The sequence below is a fragment of the Mchenga conophoros genome, linkage group LG13 (genome assembly GCF_057382185.1).
Source record: "Mchenga conophoros isolate Kocher_MC1m ecotype Shallow Benthic linkage group LG13, M_conophoros_male_GT1.1, whole genome shotgun sequence".
Taxonomy (NCBI): Eukaryota; Metazoa; Chordata; class Actinopteri; order Cichliformes; family Cichlidae; genus Mchenga; species Mchenga conophoros.
In genome coordinates this window covers 13,807,962-13,832,485 of record NC_140538.1, presented here as the reverse complement: position 1 = coordinate 13,832,485, position 24,524 = coordinate 13,807,962, and the positions used below count along the sequence as shown (strand labels likewise).

General features: G+C 41.2%; 1 protein-coding gene across 2 annotated transcripts in view; it reads left to right on the top strand.

Moving 5' to 3' along the window:
* adam12b (ADAM metallopeptidase domain 12b) overlaps positions 1-24,524 on the top strand; it is a 103,946-nt gene that overhangs the window by 66,727 nt on the left and 12,695 nt on the right. Inside the window, exons 12-20 of one of the 2 annotated variants that reach the window (XM_085296598.1) lie at positions 10,692-10,869; positions 14,816-14,905; positions 17,317-17,512; positions 17,637-17,745; positions 18,191-18,389; positions 20,472-20,549; positions 22,338-22,446; positions 22,840-22,978; positions 23,715-23,823. In XM_085296598.1, the coding sequence (XP_085152724.1) occupies positions 10,692-10,869; positions 14,816-14,905; positions 17,317-17,512; positions 17,637-17,745; positions 18,191-18,389; positions 20,472-20,549; positions 22,338-22,446; positions 22,840-22,978; positions 23,715-23,823 (1,207 nt within the window). Of the gene's footprint in view, positions 1-10,691; positions 10,870-14,815; positions 14,906-17,316; positions 17,513-17,636; positions 17,746-18,190; positions 18,390-20,471; positions 20,550-22,337; positions 22,447-22,791; positions 22,979-23,714; positions 23,824-24,524 lie in introns of both variants that reach the window. The other variant, XM_085296597.1, reaches the window with a different exon arrangement.

Genomic DNA, 24,524 nt, shown 5'->3' with positions numbered 1-24,524 from the left:
ATTTTTTTGTGTTAAAGGTTTCCAGCAGGTTTTACTGGAAGCCAGGCAAGCATTCACACCGTATTAGATCTCATCTCAATTAAAATCTTCTTAGACTAATCAGCTTGTGTGCCATTTTGGAATCTTTTAATTAAAAAAGGGTTGTTTAAAATGCTTTATATGCAATCAGTAAACTCAGTTTTTCAGGAATTCTCGTGTAAAGTAGCAATCGTATCATTTTTGCAGCCATGTATAAATCAGCCAGCCTGATTGCTCAAGTCCGACAGAAATCTAATCGGTATGCACTGTGCAGCGGTCGCCAGGAATCCTTTGGCCTGGCTAATTTCGAAGCACCAATTTTGTGCTATTAAGTTGCATTATTGGGAAAGTAGGCTTTAGTCATTTTGGAGCTTGAGCCTTACTGGGTTAAAAAAAATGTGACATGTCAATTTGTCGTGTCAATTTGCTGCTTTAGTTTTGACAATTCTCTGTACTTTCATTGAGTTTGACACTCTGTAAGATCAGTCTCATGAAATCTGTGTCAGACTGTGCTACCAGATAGTGCGGTGGTGAATGACATGTGCTAGAGATAATGAGGAAGTGGTGGAGACGTGGATTTTTCTGCCAGTTTTGAATCTGTTTGGTTTATATAAAATGTCGTCTGTCGTTGTAATTGGTCGTTTTACGCTGTGTTCTGATTGGATGGTTTGTAGACATGGAGCGTAGCGGCATTCACATTGGGATTATTCGGCTCTAAATTTCTGACTGCGTCTTGACTTTTGCTGCAGGCTGTCTTTAGTCAGCAAATCAGCCATCCTTGGACGTATCTTCCAGTGTAATCAAGAGTTGCTGTTTTGGATTTCCAGCCATAGATTTTGCTACATTTCTCTCACGAATGAAAACCTCCACTTCAAACTAGTGATGGGTCGTTCGCGAACGAAATGGCTCTTAGAGCCGGTGTTGTGCCAAAAAGTGATTGTCTGCCAAAAACTGATTTCCGGTATTTGCCAAAAAGCGATTGCTCATATTTAAAGTGCTATAAGTAACTTGTTGGGCTATAATATGTTAAACATATGTCAAATGCATCCCTTATGGATGACATAAAGTCATCTTGAGCCACAAACAACATTCGTGTAGCAAGATACAAGCCGCAATCAGTTTTTGGCAGCGACTTTTATATAACCTTTATTTATGCAGTAAAAAAAATCTCATTAACATTAAAAATGTATTTTGTAAGAGTAAGTTGCCCAACAGGACAGCAGAAATGGCAGCAAATATTACAATAGTTCTGTAAAAATATTTTAAGTGGGGATAAAGGACCGGATTGGTTATAATGTAAGTACAAGTTGTAAAGATACTTAAAAAACAGATAATTTTTTAATTCTTTATGTAACCCCTTTGTATCCCCTGTTCACCGAAGTCTATTTACGAACATACGTAAAGATATTACACATAAAAAATACACAGAAACACTGGAAATCACTTTTTGGAAGACAATCACTTTTTGGCACAACACCGGCTCTTTGACGTGAACGACGCGAGCCGGCTCCTTATCGCGAGCCGTCACGTGGGTTTTTTTTTTTTTTTTCTTTCTCTCAGCCTCTCTCTCGCACTTTTTTTCCGCTTCACTCTGCACGCGAGCCTTGTGCTTTACGCTGGGCAGAGGGGGAGGGGCGGTAATTACACTCAGTAGCACAGGAACAGAGAGAGAGAAAGAGAGGCAGGGACAACAACATTAGAAAGGTATAGTAATCATCCACAACTATTTTCGGTTGCAGATGATAAAGGATTGAGAAAGTTTATTCATGCAGGTCCATATGACAGAGAATATGCATGTTCTTTTAGTTTTCATATTATAATTTATATTTAATTGTGTTGTGGTTTGCAGTGTTTTGTGTTCTTTTCACTTTAAATTTGTGAAAGGAAAAAGCTGAAAATTTAAATAGTTAAAACTTGAAATGTGAATAGTTGATTTTTGTATTATATGATTTATTTATTACATTTTATGTGGAGTGAATAAATAAAAGTATATTTACGGTGGCCCCTAGAGACAAAGCACATACAAACTTCAAATCACGTACGAACTCTGAAGCATGTACAAACTCCAAAACACGTAAAAACACGTACAAACTCCGAAGCACGTAAAAACTCAGAAGCATATAAAAACTCAGAAGCACATAAAAACTCAAAACACGTACAAAAGACAACAGAAGTGCTCCAGGATGCTGGGTGCAGTGTTGAGCCTTTGTTATCTTGTGGCTACACAAGCCAGCAAGTACCAACGACCGGATTTGGTGTGTGGTAATAACAGGTAAATGAACTTTTTTTTAAATTATTTGAATATATATATGAGTGCCTGTGTATAAATACACAAACAATACACACATGCTTTCAATTGTGTAATTTAAGTGATCTAGTAGCTCTGCTTTGGAAGTTCAGTTCATGCTAGAAATGTGTTTTGGAGTTTGTACGTGTTTTGTCTCTAGGGGCCACCGCATATATTTATATATAAACATATATAAATAAAACCACTTGTTTTTACGTTAGTAATTCCTTTTGTGCATAATTTTATATTATTGTTAATAATAAATTAATTAAAGCAACAAAACAACCTGAAGAGCCAGTTCGGAGCCGAAAGGGCCGGCTCTTTTTAGTGAGCCCAACCGAAAGAGCCGGATCTCTAAAAAGAGCCGGAAATCCCATCACTACTTCAAACAGGCTTAGACCACACAGTAAGGGGGAAAGTTTATTCCCCGGGCTTTTTAGAAATGCAACACTAAATCACTGTGTTGCATCTTTACGTCAATCCAGTGTTTCACTTGATAAGTGGGTCTGTCACTCATGTTGTGCATAAGGCAGATCACTGGATCACGTACATCATTAAGTCCTCTAAGTACCGAGTGACTGAACACTGATGAGTGGAGGAAGGAAGGGTAAAGAAGTTCTGCACTAGATTCATGCTTTATTCATGTACAGCATGCTCACACATTTAGTGCCTGCAGATAAACTGTTACCACCTGGAGAAATGGGAAAATCTTAATTTGCTACTTTTTTTTACCTTCTAATCTTCCAATGCTTTGTTTATATATACAGTTTGTTTACCTGCACTGAAAGAGCAAGAGTTAAAAGGCCGATTGCAAAAACTGGCTTTTACTTAGCTTGGCCTTGATTACTAAGATGATCGTTGCTAGTTCCAGTCTTTTAAGTGAGTAGAGTAACACGTGTGACCATGGCAGTTACCTGGCACTGTGCACCGTCTTGCTAATTTGTCATATCTGATTTTCAGTGACTGTGGAGGATCAAAAGAAAAGAAAAGACAGGATGCTTGAAAGACCTGTACAGTCAGCACAAATATACTGGCTGCCATTCAGTCGAACTTGATAACAATCAAGTAAAAGCAGTGAATAAAATTATTATTCTGACCTGGGCTCAGAAAATGTTTTGAAGAGAAATGGAAAAATCTCCTGAGTGAATAAAGTAATGAAATACATTTTTTTACTAAAAGAAAATTCATCCAGCTTGCTATTCAAAAAATGTTGGTATACAGCAAAGTAATTGCTGATGTTTTAGATGGTTTAGCTAGTTTGATCAATATGGAGAGCGACCGAACAGATCAGGTGCAGCATTTAGTAAGTTCTCATCAGAATTAAAACCTCAATCAGCTCCTCGTCACTGCACACGTTAAGTGGATTTATTTTTAGCATGTAGAAAAACTGAGATACACTGTTGAAACTGCATTTCTTATTCTTATATGAATTAGGATTTAATGTGTAGTTAAACGTCTTTATACGTTAAACTTCTCAGCCTACTTAAGATCAAAGTGAACTGTATGTGGCCCATGATGGAAAATGAGTTTGACATCTCTGACCTACCTGAAGATCCCAGATTGCACCTCATGTTCATCTTAAAGTAATCTCTTGTAACAGAGGACTTTAAATAAATTGCAAAAGATAAAATTAGAATTCAAATCTCGAGGCTGTGAACAGACAAGATGCTGCTGTAAGTGTCTTTGGAGTGCTGATAGACGGATATGTGTTATTTCTATTTTTTCTAATCTCATATTCTACCACCAATGTGTCAAAACGTCAGGTAGAAGAGCATGATGAGGTCTAGCAAGAGTGGTGTGTGTCTGCAAAGCTACCCCAGGCATGCCTTTATCCATAGATTAGATCTGAACAAACAGCAATTAAGCTCAGGCAACAACTAAAGACACTAAAATTACCAGGGGGACATATTTCTAACCCTTCTACCTGCTCTGAAATCAAAAGCTATAAGTTGAGAAATAAACAAATCCTCTCTTATAATAAAAGAGGCATGAGACAGAAAATTATACGTGTTGTTATTAGATTTTTATTAGATTAACCGTAACTGCTTTGCCACAATAAAAATACTAGATGTTTTCATCCCTCTCACTGATGATGACACTGCTACTGCTCGTCAGTGAGATGTATTTTCCTCAGTCAGAAGCAAAGATTCATAAGGCTGTACAACACTGATGAGATTAGGATCTTTAACAGTGTGTGGTATTCACATTGCAAATGACATATTTGCCTTTCAAACAGTAATGACAGCCAGAAAGCATGTGACTAATTAGATTTTGTATAACTCTTATGAGCAGCCAAATTAGTTCCACCCCAGCAAACTACACCTGGAGAGGGTGCAGGGCTTTAAACCAGTATTGTCCAGGGAAACCTACACTCTCTGCTCGGCTAATTTCTTGGACAGCGGAGCAGCCGTGTGGTCTCAGCTGTAATACTGCATACGTTTGATGTGGATCTGTTGCAAACTAAGATCTGCTCATTGGAGCCATTCCCAGAGTAGGTTTACAGAAAACTACTTGCATGCTTCTGTTGACCTTACTCGGTTCGATTTCCTATTATTGAAGTATTTTTTTACTGTGCTCCTTACACAGAGCTGCAGAAGCAGTGAGGGTGCACAAAAAATATATAGAGGAAGAAACAATTTATTGCAAGTGCAGCAGAGATTTTAGCCTTAAAAACTTCACTAAGGACGTTTTTTTTTTCCTCTCAACTTGATCTTAGATTTTTTCTTATGTAGCGTAGTTTATTTAACACTGAAGAGAAATAATATATTTGAAACCACATTTTTAAGAGTTTTACATAAAGTTCACGAGCGAGCCACTGCACTGAAACATTTTCTCTGCTTCTTGCCTGCATCACATACCCAGTGAACAGTAATTTAATGTTTTCTTTTCCTGTTCACATAAATTAATTTCCGTTCTCTGGTTGAAAGTCGCAGACATTCACCCAGAGGCACAGAAACACTTGAGAGGCGTCGCCACAGATTCTGTCTTTGATTGTGCATTCGTGCTCATCTGCGTCTGGACAGGATGCCGCTTTGTTGTTTCTGTTCATTGTCATAAAGAGCCGCATCGGGCCGTGGGTGACAGAGATATTCTCACAGCATCCTTGGGCACCCTGTCGGGTTGACACTGCATCTGTTGCCAGGATGGAGTGGGCAGCTGTTACCTGGAGGAATGTCAGCTACAGATTAGCGTCACAGCTCAATTATCAAAGCCCTGCTGATACACATCATTGGCCACGTTAGACATCACTTAAAGGCAGATAATTTAGAGCAATTTCTTGGCTCCCACTATGCCCGCTCGAGGTGCCCTTTACTTTAAATAGTCAAGCTTATAAATGACGGAGCGCATCTTGCAAAGAGTTGCATTTAAATGGCTTAAATGTCATTCTACTTATTCTAACCCCCATCAATAAGATTACATTAGGCTCTCTTTCTAGCTCACGTTCACTGTGTAGTTTTTATTCTATTTTATTATTTAACCAGTGGGAGGGCTAATCAGTGTTTTTTAGTAATGATAGCAGACACAAGCTTTAGGCTTCAGGGATAATAAAGTGTGTTTTCAGTTACGAGAATAATCAATGATCAAGCTTTTGTCTCAGACAAAGCATAGCTGTAGACACGCTGGTTCTCACTCCTATTTTCTTTACATTACATTTATCCTCTGGGTTTTTCTAATACTTTCCATGTGGGTCTAATTTGATCCAGAGAAGCTGTATTTTCCTCCATGAAGAAATGCTGCTGACAACTGTCCCAGCTTTTTCCATTAATGCCAATTTATTGAGAACAGGCTCTCCTTACCCCTCATGTACACTCCGCCTCCTTTCCTGAAGCAAGCCTGCGTTCTGTTATCAGAAGCAGACTGTGCTATTTACAGGGGGCTTGGTCTGCACTGTGCTGTGTGGTTTGAACTGCATAGCCTGTCTGTCCTTGATTTCATGCATGGTTATCCACACACAGGACAGCAGAGCTTGTTTTCTGAGTACCTTATGGTGGTAAAAAGACTCTAACAAGTGGCTTACGTGAGCAGACAAGGGTGGACAGAGACAGGCTGATTGGCCTGTGGTGTGTCAGAAATGAAAGCAGTCGACATTCAAAGGTGAACAGTGTAAGTGTAGTGGAAGCAGCATCTTCACCCAGGAGTGACTGATTTTCTGTGTTCTTCAGAAATATATAAAAAAAACACCCAGCACGCCCCTGCGGGCGGTTTATCCTTCAAGCTCGGGTCCTCTACCAGAGGCCTGGGAGCTTGAGGGTCCTGCGCAGTATCTTAGCTGTTCCCAGGACTGCGCTCTTCTGGACAGAGATCTCCGATGTTGTTCCCGGGATCTGCTGGAGCCACTCGCCTAGCTTGGGAGTCACCGCACCTAGTGCTCCGATTACCACGGGGACCACCGTTACCTTCACCCTCCACATCCTCTCGAGCTCTTCTCTGAGCCCTTGGTATTTCTCCAGCTTCTCGTGTTCCTTCTTCCTGATATTGCTGTCATTCGGAACCGCTACATCGATCACTACGGCCATCTTCTTCTGTTTGTCTACCACCACTATGTCCGGTTGGTTAGCCACCACCATTTTGTCCGTCTGTATCTGGAAGTCCCACAGGATCTTAGCTCGGTCATTCTCCACCACCCTTGGGGGCATCTCCCATTTTGACCTCGGGACTTCCAGGTTATACTCGGCACAGATGTTCCTGTACACTATGCCGGCCACTTGGTTATGGCGTTCCATGTATGCCTTGCCTGCTAGCATCTTGCACCCTGCTGTTATGTGCTGGATTGTCTCTGGGGCATCTTTACACAGCCTGCACCTGGGGTCTTGCCTGGTGTGATAGACCCCAGCCTCTATGGATCTTGTGCTCAGAGCTTGTTCTTGTGCTGCCATGATTAGTGCCTCTGTGCTGTCTTTCAGTCCAGCTTTGTCCAGCCACTGGTAGGATTTCTGGATATCAGCCACCTCCTCTATCTGCCGGTGGTACATACCGTGCAGGGGCCTGTCCTTCCATGATGGTTCCTCGTCTCCCTCCTCTTTCTTGGGTTTCTGCTGCCTGAGGTATTCACTGAGCACTCGGTCAGTTGGGGCCATCTTCCCAATGTATTCTTGGATGTTCGTTGTCTCATCCTGGACTGTGGTGCTGACACTCACCAGTCCCCGGCCCCCTTCCTTCCGCTTAGCGTACAGCCTCAGGGTGCTGGATTTGGAGTGAAACCCTCCATGCATGGTAAGGAGCTTTCTTGTCTTTATGTCAGTGGCTTCTATCTCCTCCTTTGGCCAGCCTATTACCCCAGCAGGGTACCTGATCACGGGCAGGGCGTACGTGTTGATGGCCCGGATCTTGTTCTTACCATTCAGCTGACTCCTCAGGACTTGCCTGACCCTCTGCAGGTACTTGGTGGTTGCAGCTTTTCTAGCGGCCTCTTCATGGTTCCCATTCGCCTGTGGGATCCCCAAGTACTTGTAACTGTCCTCTATGTCTGCAATGTTGCCTTCTGGTAGTTCAATCCCCTCAGTTCTGACTACCTTCCCTCTCTTTGTTACCATCCGACTACACTTCTCCAGTCCGAACGACATTCCAATGTCATTGCTGTATAGCCTGGTAGTGTGGATCAGTGAATCGATGTCTCGTTCACTCTTGGCATACAGCTTGATGTCATCCATGTACAGGAGGTGGCTGACAACTGCTCCGTTCCGTAGTCGGTATCCGTAGCCAGTCTTGTTAATGATCTCACTGAGGGGGTTCAGGCCTATGCAGAACAGCAGTGGGGACAGAGCATCTCCTTGGTAGATCCCGCACTTGATGGTGACTTGTGCTATGGGCTTGGAGTTGGCCTCTAGTGTTGTACGCCACATCCCCATTGAGTTCCTGATGAAGGCTCTTAGGGTCCCATTGATCTTGTACAATTCTAGGCATTCCAGTATCCAGCTGTGGGGCATTGAGTCATAGGCCTTCTTGTAATCAATCCAGGCAGTGCACAGGTTGGTCAGTCTGGTCTTGCAGTCTCGGCTGATTGTTCTGTCTACCAGTAGCTGGTGTTTTGCGCCTCTGGTATTCTTGCCAATTCCTTTCTGTGTCCCGCTCATGTATTGACCCATGTGCCTGTTCATCTTAGCCGATATGATGCCTGACAGGAGCTTCCATGTAGTACTGAGGCAGGTTATTGGTCGGTAGTTGGAGGGGACCGGTCCCTTCTTGGGGTCCTTGGGGATCAGGACCGTCCGGCCTTCAGTTAGCCATTCCGGGTGTCTCTCGTTAACTAGCAGCTGGTTCATTTGTGCTGCCAGATGCTCGTGGAGTGCAGTCAGCTTCTTCAGCCAGTAGGCGTGAACCATGTCGGGCCCTGGTGCTGTCCAACTCTTCATACTGGAGACCCTTTCTTGGATATCTGCCACTGTGATGGTTACTGGACCCATGTGTATATATATGTGTATATATATATATATATATGTGTATATATATATATATATATATATATATATATATGTATGTGTGTGTGTGTATATATGTATGTGTGTGTGTGTATATATATATGTATGTGTGTATATATATATATGTATATATATATATATATATATATATATATATATATATATATATATATATGCAGAGTCCATTTCCATTGAATGCCACCACCCTTATCTCAAGCCCCCTCAGGAGGAGCTTCACTATAGTCAGCTAACAACAGTGAAATATCCATGCAGTTGCAACAGCCAAATCCCCCTTAGGCAAAGGCAAAGCATCACACATCCCTACCCCCCACCTCTGTCCACTGCCAGGCTCCACAAACATATTCTGTGTAATGTTGAATTTTCACAAATCTGCCCTGTCAAGCCTCAAGCTTTGCAGACAGCCTCCACACCCCGTTGCGTTTGAAGACCCCAGTCAGTCTATCGCTGCATAAGTACGTGTGTGACATGTTTCTTTCTGATGTCAAGCTTTTCAAGCATCCAATGCCAGCTCCTTTTCTCCGTGCCACGTCTGCCAATCCTCTCCGCTAGCCATCGCTCCCTGCCACCCCATATCCTCCTCTCGTCCTCTTTTTTTATTGAAGCTCGAGTGTGTCCCTCGATGAGCTGTGTGAGCTCTGAGATATCCATTTTACACCCCAAAGCCTGCCTTTCTCTGAGTGTTTTTGTGATGCTGTTCCTGTTTGTTTGCTGGCATGAAGAATGTAGCCGGAGTCTCGGTTATGTTGCTATTGTATGCTGGGTTGTAATGCAATATATCCTCTGGGTTGTGTTTTATTCTGTTAGCATGTTTACTATTCAAGCCTTAACTGAGAGTCCAAACTTGACACAGGGCATATAAAATGATTAAAATGTCTATTTTTTATTGTTTTGCAAGTCTTGAGGGTCATTTTGAACTGGTTTGTCCTGTTTTAATCATTCCCTGCCTTTTTCCTTTTTAGCCATTTGGGATCTGTTTAGATGTTTTATGTCACTTTCTTTGCGTCTTCATGGTTGGTTGCTGCCTCTTTGCAGGCTTTTTGCCACTCGTGACCAAATCTCTGTCCCCACTCCTGTCCAAACAGCAAGATTTTTATCTTCTAGTCCACGATTTATTTATTCCTGATCTCCCTCTAGTTTTTTTCCACTATTTGTCCACTCTCCTTTGGTCTGTTTCTGGCAACACTGTGCACGAATCCTTTCCTCTGTCCTACTTTTCTGCATTTTATTTATTTTCTTTTTTTTCAGTGTCAGTCCCTCACCTCCTTCAATGCCCTATTTATCTCTTTGGTTTGTGGAGTCGCAGGAACTCACTCCAACAGGAGGGGCCGTTTCCCCGGGCTTCACAGCTGTTATTGGCATATCACGCAGTTTCATCTTTAAAGTCATAACACTTTCTTCCTTTCTATAAGAAATTCCATTTCTTTCCTCGCTAAATTAGACGTTAGTCAGCACTTCAGGTAAGTGATACTAGGGAATGAAATTAATGCGGTAGAAATGATATGGTTTCGGGCTTGGTATTTCATAAAGGTTTCACATGCACACATGCTCAGACACAAATCATCCACATCCCAGCACACCACACCTCTTCCATCCAATCAGTTGCTTAAATTGTCCCTCTCTAACCAGGATATGACTCTTGAAAATGTAGCTGCCAGAGAAAATGTTTATATTGGACATCTCAAGGACCATTTATGTATCATGTAGGATAGAAAATCCATCGAGATGGAGTTCATATAATGCCAGTAGACCATTAAATTTGTGTGAAAAGACCTCTCGAGTGAGCAGATTGAACAAAGGCTGCAGTGAAGGCAGAGTGATTGAGTTCACTTTTCTTGACATATTTTTTGTTAAAGGCACACATCAAGGAGTTTTATCTTTGTGGAATTTGTATTAATGCTCTCCATTCTTTCATTTTGTTCAGCCTTGTTCCTACATTCTTGTTGCAGGTATCCCTTTCCAACCGTGTTCAGCACATGCAGTAAGAAGGACCTTGCCGCCAGTCTGGAGAAAGGCGTGGGAATGTGTTTGTACAACATGCCCGAGGTCAAGGTGCTTTACGGAGGCCAAAAATGCGGCAATGGCTATGTGGAGGAGGGAGAAGAGTGTGACTGCGGGGAGCCAGAGGTAAGGTCAACACAAAAGGCATTCAACCACACCTGCACCATTGGAGTGGATCAATCTCCACCTGTGTGGTTACCACTGAACAGGGCATGTAAAGCTAAATGTGAAAGTGCATAGAAAGCAAATGTTTTCAGTCAATCTTCCCCTTGGTGAGTTTGGAGAATCGGAATTCAGACAAATAAAAGAGTATCCCTTTCTCCAAGATGCCCAAAAACCTCCCAAAATATTCTCTGCTTATAGTAAACCATGTCTTCAAATCAATATGTTTATTCCCAAATGTAAGAAATGACTGGTTGTGAATGAATAATGCAAAAAAAACAAAACAACTTTTGTGCACTTGTCTTACTTGACATTTCCCTTGCAAACTGTGCTTTATGGAAACAATGTTACTGTCCTATAAGCAATCATCCAGAACCACTGAAAGTCTCAGCCACGCACTCAGACCCCTAAAACAAACCGCAACAAACTTCCAAGTTAAACTTTCTCTTGACCCTGAAATGTGTTTTTATGACTTAAAAGCAGAGAAATCTAGTAAGCTGGAAAAAAAATACCAACCCAAAAACCAGCAAGCCACCCAAGGCTTCCCGTGTAAGTGTTTTATTTACATCACACCTTCTCTTGATTTCCCACATGTGTGGAGCGAGGCTCTGACAGGCCGCTCGGCTGATGCCATATCCCCGCTGAAGGCCCATTAATCAAACCACTGTATAACAGTGTGACAAAGGAAACAAACAAATCAGGTCGAGGCTGAAACACATTTTCTTTGGCTGTACCAGCTAAAGTCTGATGCACGCATCCGTGCACACATTGTTTCTTTCTCGTGTGCACAGCAGGATACACTACCCTGTGAAGGGAAGTGAAAATCGCATGTGGGAAGCAGGTAACACTCTGTTGTAGCCAACCCAGCTGCTTGGAAATCACAGGAAATATGGTGAGGAATATATCACTTGAAATTCCTGCTCAATATACAATGAAAATAGTGACAAATGCCCTTCAGAGGCATTTGCTAAGTCCATTAATTATCTTTGTACAGTGCAGAAAGTCATCTTGAGAAGCTGGAGCCACTAAATGCTTGTCACTTTCCTTATAAATGAACTATCGTATCTACATCCTGCACATATTATTGCCCCATATCTAATGATGTACTTCTCAGTCATCCATTTCTGAACTGTTAATCAAATTCAGGATTGCATGAGCGCTGGAGTCTACCCCAGCCTTTAATATGGCTCTCCAACAATTAGCTTGTTTTAAACTCCAATCAGACTGACACCGTGATTATAGCCTCTTCCAAGTTATATCCTAAAAAAACACTTGCTTCCTTTTGCTGCAAAATCTTAGCGTAATATTTGATTCCTCTCTGGGCTTCGACTTCCGTGTAAAATCTGCGTTTCATTCGTGTTTCTTTCACTTAAGGAATTCCCTTATAAATTGTGACGATGCTCTCCTCGGCTTAACTGGAGAAAATGATTTATGAGTTAGTCCAGCTTAGATAAACAATCTCTTTCACATGTTCAAGCTGTACGAAATGCCGTTGCCAGACTGCTAACATGTTCTAATAAGCAAGCTCACATTACTCCCAGTAGCATTTAGGATCCGTAAATTTAAAATTACTCGGATAAAGAGCATTAACTGGACAGGCTCCAGACTGTTGATCCCAGCGCTGAACGCAGGCTCAGAATTTTTTTTGCTGTTCCTCGCATAAAATCAGAAATTGAGGGGGCGGTGCCTTTCAGTCTGTGACATCAAGACTTGAAAACAGTCTCCTACTACAAATAACTAATTTAAAAAGCAGTTTCAAACTTGTTTTTCTTTTATTCTGCACTTTAATTTATTCTTGTTTTGCTGTCAGTGGCACTTTACTGTACTCTACTGTATTTTATTGTGGTTTTTATGTATTTTAGTCTACTTTAATTTACCTTGTGACTGCCTCTCTGTGAAAGGCACTTTACAAAAAAAATTACTTACTTAGTTTAAGAGAGAGGGTACATGTACAGGTCACATTCACATCTACATCCAATTAAGCTAACATGCATGACTTTGGACTCTGGGAGGATGCCAGAGTAACTGGAGAGAAGACCGGCACAGAGAGGTCATGCAAACTCAACGTAGACATGATCCCCTCGCTAACCTTCCTGTTGTGAGGCGGTGGTGCTAACTGTTCCGCAACCTTGATGCCCGTTATGTACTTTTATAACTTTATTAAAATGCTTATAGAAATCTGTGGATCCCTCCGTGGGTGTGCCTCCCCAGAAAGTCACTGACCCACCACCAAACCAGTCTTGCTAAATGATGGCAGCATAACGCTCTCCACGGCTTCTCCAGACCTTTTCACCTCTGTCGGAGGTGCTGATAGTAAGCCTGCTCTTATCTGTGAAAAGGACAACAGTGGTGGACCTACCAATTCTTCTGACGAGTCAATACAGATGTTTTGTTTTTGTTTTTTTCTTTTTGTTACGGAACTTATGCATAAGCTTATATGTTTTGCCGTTACATTTGCAAATAATTAGAATTTCAGCTTAAATTCAAACATTCAGGTGAGTTTTGACCTTTAGTTGTCTGAAAAGCCAGAAGCAGCGTAGAGTTTTGTGGCAGCTTAATTAACATTGACCAACTGCAGCTTTAAAATGAGATATGAATTGTTGATAACAATCTGTAATCTGGTAGATTTAAATGACATTTATTGCCTAGTGGATTTTATACCTTGTTTTTCGCAAGCTCTGTTTACTCTAGAGATCCAAATATAGAGCCATTAGGCTAATAAGCTTAAAATACTGACATGTTAAGCAGAAAAGTTCAAATAGTTTTTACTGAAGTTGACACGATGTAATCGCCAGGACAGTCTTCGAGTTGATGCTTTTTCCAATTAAATTACTGCTTTTTTTTCTGTTTTCAACTCGCTGAACTTCGACTGACTCAACATTGCGTTTGTTCGATTAGTGCTGTTATTACTGTGTTCTCCATCATTTAGATGGCAGCAGATTGTATTTCGGTGAAGTCGTTATGTTTGACCACCAACAAACTAACCATAAATTTTCCATTCGGTAGTTCCATCTCTGCCAGTTTACCTCTTTGTAACCTCCATGATGTCAGCACACGGGCTTGTGCTTGTTAGATCTGCCGACCCACTTAGTCCAAGAGATGAAAGCAACTTTCTTCTTCCCTCTTAAAAAAAAAGGCCTACATCAGAGCCAAGAGGTAAACAGCCATAATCATAAAACCTCACATACACTGAAAATTAGACATCCAACAACTCGCCTGCCTCCACCTTCAACACATCTTGTCATTACCTTAGGGCCCCACAGGCTAAACAGCTATGTTGTTTGTTTTTGTGAAATAGTGTGCTTTCTAGCACTGCTTGCACAAAGCTGATGTGTTTTGGGATTCAATAAAAGATAAACATCGACAGATAAACGCCTCACTGGGGATTTTTGTTACGGCGTTACTCCCCATCCAGCTCCTCCTGACACATGCTCTATCGGCTCATTTTCTGCAAGCTGATCTTGTCATTGTGGTAAAGTGTCTACAATCTTCAAATCCCGTTTCTGCTTCTGGCCACGATGCCCTAATAGTCAACTCCAAAACACGTTTCTGTTATCTGCATCAAATCTCAGTGGAGGTTTTAACACACGCCCTCTTAAGAGCTTCATCTGATTTCTATCTCTTGCTTGTCTTCTGTTTTTTTGAGGGGGCGTATTGCATTAAACATGTTCCTTTCCTTTTTTTTCCCTTCTTTTTCACTACTCTAAATGTCTAAAGAATTTGCCAAATCCAAAACATATGAGCCTGAGTTTATATGTGTCCCTTCGAGGGTCTGCAGGTCAGGGTAGGAATCTCCGGACATCTCCCCTGACCTGGAAGTCTTTATCTGACAGGGAGCAGCCAGCAGTGGATCTTCAGGGAAGTGATCAGGTCCGCATGTTGTTAACTATTTTGTTTTCTTTTCCTCCAGGAATGCATGAACCCGTGCTGCAATGCCACCACATGCACCCTGAAGGAAGATGCTGTGTGTGCCCACGGACAGTGCTGTGAAGGCTGCAGAGTAAGAGATTTCATGCAGTTCTTGGTCTTTTTCACTTTGTCCTTCAACTGTTTTTAATTTACATGCACTCATACGTTCCTAAGAGCCAAATAAATTCTGTAAAAGCTTTTCAGAGCTTCACTTTTTATAAAAACTTTCTAAAACTCTTAATTCTCGGCAGAAGGTTATTACTGGTGTGAGTCTGCTTGTTTGTATAATTTCATATCTCGGGTGATTTTATTCCAAATTTGTATATCTTACATCAATAGGAAGGCTTCAATTAAATTCAAGTTCAAGTTGGATAGCCTAAGATTTGCTTCGTCTTAAATATTCATGGTTTTTGTTTGCCATGGAAATCATTTTATGTTATCTTTGGTCTTCTCTTTTCAAAAAAAGTACTTGTTGAAAATGTATTCGAAGGATTGCATTTAGAGAGCCATTGATGGCCTTGTAGAATTATATATCTTAAGATATAAGTACTGCAAAGTGTTATTCACAAGATACAGCTTCATGTTTTGTTTTTGCTGCATAAGTACAGTACTGTAAAATAATCTAGAGCTACTTTCCAAAGGTATTTCAAAGTTTTTCGTCAAACCTCGGCTGCTTTTTCTCTTATTTTCAGTCCTTTAACCTAATTGCTTTCAGAGGAATGTTTGTGGTGGTTGTTGTTGTTTGTTGTTGTTTAACACTGACCTATGAATTATTACAAGCATAAAAACTTACCAACCCAAAGGGTGAATCAGTGTTGTGTCTGCACATAACAGACAGCTTAACCGAATACCTTTAGTCACTTTGTTACCAGCAGCCTGTCACAAAAAACCCAATGTGCTCCTATTTCTTTACTTAAATCAATCACAAATGCCAAAGATAACTCAGACAGGTATAAAATAGCATTTTTGCACCAGCAAGGTGTTTCCCAGAGAGCTATTACCTGAAAGCTTGGCATACCTCCGTATGGTGTGCAGTATGTCCTGAAATAAACAAATGCAGGACGAAAGAAGTGACGACCAAAAAAAATCAATCTCCAACAAATGGACAGTATCTGAAAATCATGTCTTTAAGAAATAGGAACAGATTCGTCAATGACCTGACCAAGAACGCAAGAGATGCTTCTGGCCTTTCAGTTGATCCATCTACTGTTCACCAAAAGACTCATTAGAAATGATCTCAGTGAAAGAGTGGCTGTTAAGAAGCCATTCTTCAGGAACAGAAACATGGAGAAAAGGCTGAGGTCGACCAGATTACAGAAGAACTGGACTGAAAATTAGAGGCAACTAAAGTCATTGAGAGATCCAAATTTGATCCAAATTTTTAGTTTAACTCCTCATCAGTATGGACGGAGTAGGTCAGGAGAGGCTCTGTCAGGGTTTGGACTGCATTTCACATTTTAGTTGTGGTGTTGGAGATCTTGTTAAAATTGATGCAATAATTAGCACAGAAAGGTACCGTCAGACTGTGAACCACCATGCATCACCATCTTGAAAGTGTTTGGTTGGCAATGGCTTCACCTGCCAGCATGATAATGATCTCAAACACACGGCCAATGGAGTAAAAGCATACCTGGGTAAGGAAAATAACACCATCAGTCATAGATTGGTCTCCCCAGAGCCTAGACCTCAACGTTATTGGAGGAGTGTGGGATCATCCTGACCCAGAACATAGCATCCAAAGAAAAGCTTTGAATGTCCTACAAGAAACCTGGAGAACTATTCCTGAAGACTACTTGAAGATATTACAAGAAAGCTTTCCTAAGTTTTCATATATGTTTTCCCATGTTTAAATTGTTTTACCAATTTCCCATTTTCCTGGTAAAATATAGAGAAATAAGGGGCTAATCGAGACTCTTGCACAGTATTATATTAGAAGCTATTTTTGGGCATGTATATGACCTTGTAGTTTTTCATTTCATTTTCAGATTTAAGCCCTTCCAGACACTTTTAAACTGTTAAACAATCTTACTGGTTTTATTTCAGCATCCAAAAGCTTTGATGTTTTCAACCAGTAATAACAGTGATCATCCCAATATTTCCAACACTTGATAAAACTTTTGATTACAGCACAAAACAGAAACTCGCAACACAATAGATGAGAGCAAAAACAAATTAAACTGGAGTCGACCTCAAATCTTCTTTAAATTCCTTTTAGAGATTATCTTGCGTTTGGCAGATCCACAAGAGAAAAGCCAAGGTTTATGGTCACGTCTTTCATTAATTAAGCCTTAACCTGCAAATATCACCTTTAAAACCCTTTATTGATGCAGACTGGCATAGCTTCATAGATTGAAATGCCCTCCTGTCCACCACTTCCATAGCTATGCGGAACATTTACAAAGCCCAAAAGCAAAAAAGAGCTAAATAAAGCTGCTGTTCAATGAGGCAGTGTTTATCTACTGTAAAAGGGGGTCTAATGTACAGAACTCTATATATTCACAGCTCAAACCTGCTGGCACCCTTTGCCGGGAAACCAGTAACTCATGTGACCTGCCAGAGTTCTGTACTGGTGCCAGCCCTCACTGCCCAGCCAACGTTTATCTACATGATGGACATGCCTGCCACAACGTTGACGGCTACTGCTACAATGGCATCTGCCAGACTCACGAGCAGCAATGCATCACTCTGTGGGGAGCAGGTAAATCAGTGGATGCTTGCCACCTGCAAATTTATGCATAATCTTTGCTTTTCTAAGGTAAAACATTGTTTCATTTTCATGATTACATTGTGGGGGGTGGTTTCTTGTTTGTCTCTGTACAAAGGAGCAAAGCCCGCCCCTGGGATCTGCTTTGAGAGAGTCAACTCTGCAGGCGATCCTTACGGGAACTGCGGGAAGGACTCCAAAGGCTCCTTTGCCAAATGTGATGCAAGGTAATGCTGCGGCTGCACTGATGTGGTAAAGGTAAAGAGAAATTACTGTGGAAAACAAAGCTAATTAGCTCACGTAGTGTCATTGGCAATCATCATTATGCTGTGATGTGATCTTCAATCTAAAGTTTGCATGGCTGAATAATGTAATTTCAGAAAGATAGCAGCTAATTAAGAAAGTATTCATGAATCAATTTATTCTATTTTTGTCAGCTAATTGTTCTTAAGATCTTCTCCCTTCTGGTAAATTCTGTAATCAAGCTTTTTGTTAATTGATGTAATTGCTTTGATGACCGGAGGACTGAATCACTGCAGGCCCCTTCAGCACTCTCTCATCCTCCTCTGCAGTTACTGATCTTCCACTGTGATTGACAGAGCAGCATTATGGCTTTTTTTTTTAAGTTGTACTATGTGTGTGTGTTTCTGTATGTGTATGTGCTCCATGCAGTGATGCAAAGTGTGGTAAAATCCAGTGCCAGGGTGGAGCCAACCGCCCAGTGATCGGAACAAATGCCGTTTCCATTGAAACTAACATCCCTCTGCAAGAAGGAGGACGTATTCTGTGTCGAGGAACACATGTTTACCTGGGCGATGACATGCCTGACCCTGGACTGGTGCTGGCTGGCACAAAGTGTGGAGACAACATGGTGAGTGATCAGTAATATAAAGGCCTTCAATTCAACCGTTAAAACTTTATTTATATTCAAGATTTAATGTAATGAATCGAGTACTGCTCACCATTATACCCCAGTATCTACAGCAGAATTTTATAATATTGTTCTTTTCTTTTTTTTCATTAACTACAGTATCGGTTAGCTTGTTGTTTGTTGTCCTATAAAAACAGGATGCAGTTTAATTCATATTCTCTAGAGATGCTAAAAGGCTCGCAAGTGCATGAACCTGAAGTTGCATTCCCTTGAGGAGTACCCGACCGTACAGCAAGGTTTTCACTTCCTATAGAAAATGGCCAATAAAGCTAACTGTGTGAATCCACTGAGCATTTTTGCACATCTTGCTTAGGGCTGAATAAGACTTTTTTTTGAGCTCTTGGTTTTATTAGGTGTGTCTCTCAACTTTTCTCTGTCTTTTTGTTCCTCTCCAAACTTCTCTCACCACATCACTGACATCAGTCCCTACTCCTGCCAAGTAGGAGGCTAATAGCTTTCGAGTGGATAACTTACCGACCTAACTGCCTCTTCAATCTACAACATTTGCTGATTTGATGATAATCGGTTGAGGGAGCACACACTGATCAGCCAGGACATTAAACCCACCTGCCTATTATTGAGTAGATCTGTTTCCATATTGCCAAAACAGCTTTGACCCATTGGGGCAGGGTCACAAATGCTGGGCTTGGCCCATGGTTTCTGGCACCAAGATGCTGGCAGCAAATGCTTTGAGTGACATGCTGGGACCACATGGACTCTTCATTGGACCCCAGCACGATGCCTTTTTCATGCCTTTTGATCCTCGAGTCATATCAGGTTTTGGGAGGGGTTTAAGGCCAGTATGCATGATCTGAAATTATTTTTATGGACATAGTAGGTGTTGGAGTTATCACTTGACTTGATTGGTGAAGCTCCTGCAAGTCAGAATAGGTCATTGAGCATTAAATCCTTGCAGATATTCTTGATGCCTGCTCGGGAGTTCTCAGGCATTTTTAGATGATTGCATTTACCAAATCCCCCCAGAGCTGTGGATTTGGACTTGTGAAAGTCATTTGTGATTGAAACTTGGCTAAACGTGTGAGGGCTGTGTCACAAAAGAAATTAACCAGGTTTCACACGGTTGTTCTTAACACAGGAGACATTTACTGTATTGCATAAGGTTACGTATAAAAAGTGTTTCAAATTGCTGTGTTTCTCTTACAAGCAGTGGAACTAAATAATAGGGTCTACAAGTGTGCTTTTTCGGTTGCCTCCGGGGATGTACCTTGGTGCCTTTGTACCTTCCCCATTGAGCTGTGTGTGCAAAATGGACGTCAGCCAGGTTAGTTTGTCTCCTGGCTACAGTCTCCCAAGTCATGACTTAGCGCCCTGGAAACTTTGATGGCCTGGAGGTGGCTGTTTGTCATGTGCCTTTGTTCTCTAAAAAAAGGATTTGTATTTCCATGCCAATCAGGGTATTAAGTTAGCAGCTCACAGCCTGCACAGCAATACACAGCAAAATCTCCAGTGTTAATTTAACACTGGTGATTTTGCTGTGTAGCAGTGAATAAGATGAGAGCTGCTTGCCTAATGCGGGCCTTATTTTCTACATAAAAGCAACCGTCTTTTTTACATTCTGATGTTTTTGTTTGATCTAAAGAATAGAAAGCTTATTGTGATTTTTGCCTCTTCAGCCCCGCACCGCATTGCAGCTACCTGAGCAGCATTCGGCACTTCCACCTGAGTGGGAAATTGCTTATTTCGCTGTAAATCTCCCACAGACGTCTCTTCAGATGTTAGCCTAATCATGACATTTATATGCAGCATGTGTAGTTTTAATTGATCATGTTAATTTCAACTTCAAGACCGTTTGATAAAAATTCACAGGGCAGCTGCACTCTTCTGTTTGAGTTAGCAGCAGGCATCAATGATGCTCCTTTATGATGTCCATAAATAAGATATTTTCCAGCTGTTCTGCAGAAGTATAAACCCTTCTTCTTATTCTTAGTATTTCTGTTCATCTTCATGGACTCTTGAATTCAGCACCTCCTGAAATATTTAATGGTGCTTTTCTCTTTATAGGTGTGCCTGAATCGGCAATGCCAGAATGTCAGCGTCTTTGGTGTGCATGAGTGCTCGGGAAAGTGCAGTGGACGTGGGGTGAGTGCAAGTACATATTAGCTCAAATTTTTGTGTTAAATTATACACTGTAGCCTTTGAAACAGTGTCAAAAGCCTGTGAGAACTCTGTATTTATCTATTCAGTTGCATTTGGAACAGCTACATATACCCCGTAATTGCAAACAACAGCAGAGCAACAATGTATTTACAATACAGCCTTGGACTTATGGCAGCTTCTCCTATTACGTACAATCAATCTTCATTGTTCCACCGAGGTTAAATCAATCACTTTTACAGCATCATTTAGGGGCTACTTAAATTGTTGTCCATCATCTTTTTTACTACACAAAGGGAGAAGAGCCAGTGCAGCACGTCAGGGTGTCCACCTGCACACAATAGTCCTTTTTTTGCAGCATAAAAGCAGCTCGCACTGCTCTAAAATGATCACCCTTTTCTCTTATTAATAATTCAGCAAAGGGTGCTTTTATGATTTATTTAGTTTGTTGTTTAGTTCTGTGAATCAAACATTCACCGCAGGCGAGATGAATTTACAGACACCAACTCAATTACGGCATCGTAAAGCGCCGAGATTTTGTGCAACAAGAAATCAAAGCTATGATTCTGAGATATTTTTTTTATCCTCTTATAATTTGCTAAATGTCTGTGAAACAAATTAGCTTGTAAATGGAAAATAACAGCAACAAACAAAATATTGTAGCCGCGTGTTGATTGGCTCAAAAATAATCACATTAAAAATGACTTTGTGGGGGAATTTGAGAAAATTATTTTCCCACTGTGCGAAGTAGAGCTGCATCTCCCCTCCTGCAGAAATATCTGCCAAGAATAATTTGCCTACCATTTTGTCAAACACCTCGCACAGTACGAGACCTGACTGGGAAAGCAGTAATGGTCTGAATTTACCTTAGGAGCTTGCCTGCAAGTCCTCTTGCTTTATCTCACAATGCATGCGCTGTATTGACGCTGGAATCTATTTTTTGTTACTTATTTAGCAGGTAAAAAAGCACTTTGGGGGCTTTTTTTCTGCACCTTTTAAACACAGATCAATGCCACGTTTTCTATAAATAATCGGATCAAAATGTGTGTCTGTGTGCACCAGAGTAGCTGATTGTGGTTTCATCTAATTACCATTTCAAGCACATAGATGTTCTTAGACTTTTAAAAGTAATTAATGGCTTTTACATGTGCGCATATAGGAGATGTAATCCATTTCTCTATAGCTGCCCCACAGAGTTTTAAAGAATTTGATGCCTACTTAGATTTCGCACATCTTTCACACATCTGCTTCAGTTTTTATTCATGACGCATTATGGTAACATTTCCCTTCGCACAAATATAAATCTCGCTCAATCCATAACTCCCTCTCAACCCCCCAAGTGCCTCTTAACCCTATCAGTTGATGCAAAGGAGTGTCCATGGCCTGGAGGCAGGGAAGTCTCTGGACTGTACGTCTGTGCTATATTAATCCCCTACAGCTGCTCAGCTCTCTATTTGTCTCCTCTTCTATCCACCTGACAGCTGGACTGCATTATTTCACCAGGGAATCCTCCTGGATCAAACTTCTGCACTGGAAACTCGAGGCTTTAGGGGACAGTCTCTCCCTTCCACATGCTTTATCTATTATAAGTGTACACACACAAGCACAGTCAGTGCTCTGTTGGATTGCTTTATTTAATGGTTTATGACCAATTTAGTTTGCACCTTGTTATTTTGCTGTTAGATCTAAGGCCGTTTGATACTATTTGATGCCGGAGACAAAAGAAATAGTCAATATTGCATCTAATACACACTAAAAGTACCTTGTTTACAGGTTTGCAACAACAAGAAGAACTGCCACTGTGAAGCACACTGGGCACCGCCGTTTTGCGAGACAGCCGGCTTTGGTGGGAGCATTGACAGCGGGCCAATGAGAGCTGCAGGTAGTGTGGACAGTTTAAGTTCTATCGTCACTCATCTAGGCAGACAAACAACAACACTAACTCAGAAATAAGCAGGAACACAAAGCTCCTTATACGTCTCTTTCTTGCAGAGTCATTTCTGGATTAATGTGTGGTTTGGACTAAAGTGTAACTTTCCTAGTGCAACACAACTCCCTTTCCACCCTGTAATACATTATACTGTAAACAGTTTTTATTAAAAAAAGAAAAAGAAGGAATAGAGTGAGAAGCAGAAATGAGCAGAGAAATGTGAACTGTGTGAACTGCTGGCCATGGCCGAGCTGTAACGGTCTTTACGTTATGTCCTGTCATTGTTCCGTGCTGTAGATGTGCGTGTGTGTGTATTAATGTGCGTGTTGTCATATATGGCATCAGCTGACAGCGTGCTGATTACTGTGGCAATCCTGGTCACCCTGGTGAGTCTAATGGTAGCCACCGTAATCATCTTTCTGAAGAGGAAGACTCTGCTGCGCTTCCTCTTCACCAATAAGAAGAGCACCTTGGAGAAACTCAGGTAACATTTCCCTCTGAAAACCCGTAAGAAGAAGAAAATTTCATAAAAATTTGCATTTTTGTTTTCTTGCAAGTTTATTTATGGGAAACTTGTACACAAAATATACATAGTTGACAATTTTCGTAACTGCTTATATAATTCAGGGTCATGTGGGCAAGGAGTCTGTTCCATCTCAGGATTAAACCGATCGTTTCACACTCACAGTCACACCTACAGCCAATAAGCAATCCCCAATTAACCTAATGTGCATATATTTGAACTTAGCCACCGATCTTTTCTGGACAGTTTACCCACCGTGCCACATATTTGTCACCAAACCTCAAACAAACACAGTCAGTGAAAGCTGGTGAACGTTATAAATCATTTCACTGCTGACAAGGCTGATATTTCCCTCAGGAGTTTTTAAAGCACCAGCAGAGCTAAAAGCAAATGAGTAACAGATTTACAAACTTGAAACTGTGATTTTCTAAGTTGATCTGCTTCATCAGGGGTGTGATCGCACTGTTAGATACAAATACAGCAGTGGTAGCAGGAGTGTGGAAGTATAAATAGGCAGACAACTATCATTTTTCGCTCTTTTTTGTTGATATGGGTAATATTTCTGCACTGAGAAACAAGAAAAGGCTTCATTTCTAATGTGCTCTACCTTCCCTATATCATACCATAGCAGGAGGCATGTAGTGAAATATAAATATAAATGTCTAAATTAAAAAAACTGCTTACACTGTGCTCATAGATCCGTGGAAGCTACCAGGCCAACCAGCCCCATCAGAAGCGAGTCCATGTACAGACCCACACCGCAGCGCAAGCCTCCCCCCAAACCCTCCGGGGCTAACATTTTTAAGGTCAGTGTCTCCATAATGTGTCTGTCAGACAGCTTTCTTTATGCGTGTCGGCCTACACCGTGTCTTCATACAACCGTGAAATTCCTCTATATGAGCGTGTGCGCGCTCATTTCTGTCACAGGCCGTTTGGTTTCTTTTGTAATGATGACATTTTCTTAGAGCACTTCACTAACATGCAGTCAGGCCTCGGCGTAGAGCCGTAACGCTTCCATGCTCGTTGACAAAACAAGATGATGGCATGCCGGCTAATCGATTCGGTCTCAATCTATCTGTCACTCGAAGCAGTATTAATTACAGTGTCGTTGTTGAAAGGATGCGGAGAAACTTTAATTGAAAGATTACACTATCTATGAGAGATTGTAATGTTGTTATTTGAGCCTCTTTAATAGTTGTTTGTTTGTTTCGCTGTGAGAATGAAGCAGAGGTGATTGATTCAGGCTGAGGAAGAAAATAGGCTTTGATTTGTTTGTTGGAAACGATAAGCACAGAAGGAGATTGCCTATCACTTGTGTTTGTGTGCCAGAATAAAGGCACTTGCATTTATTTATCGTGGGTGTGTGGATCTGGTTTGTGTTTGCACTCACCAGTATCTGCAAAAAATGTGCAAAAATTGTTATATTAAATATAATAACTGAGTGAGGTCGATCTGTCTGTCTGTTCTCGTTATTCTGATTACTTCAGCCAGTTGTCAGAAGTCCAGA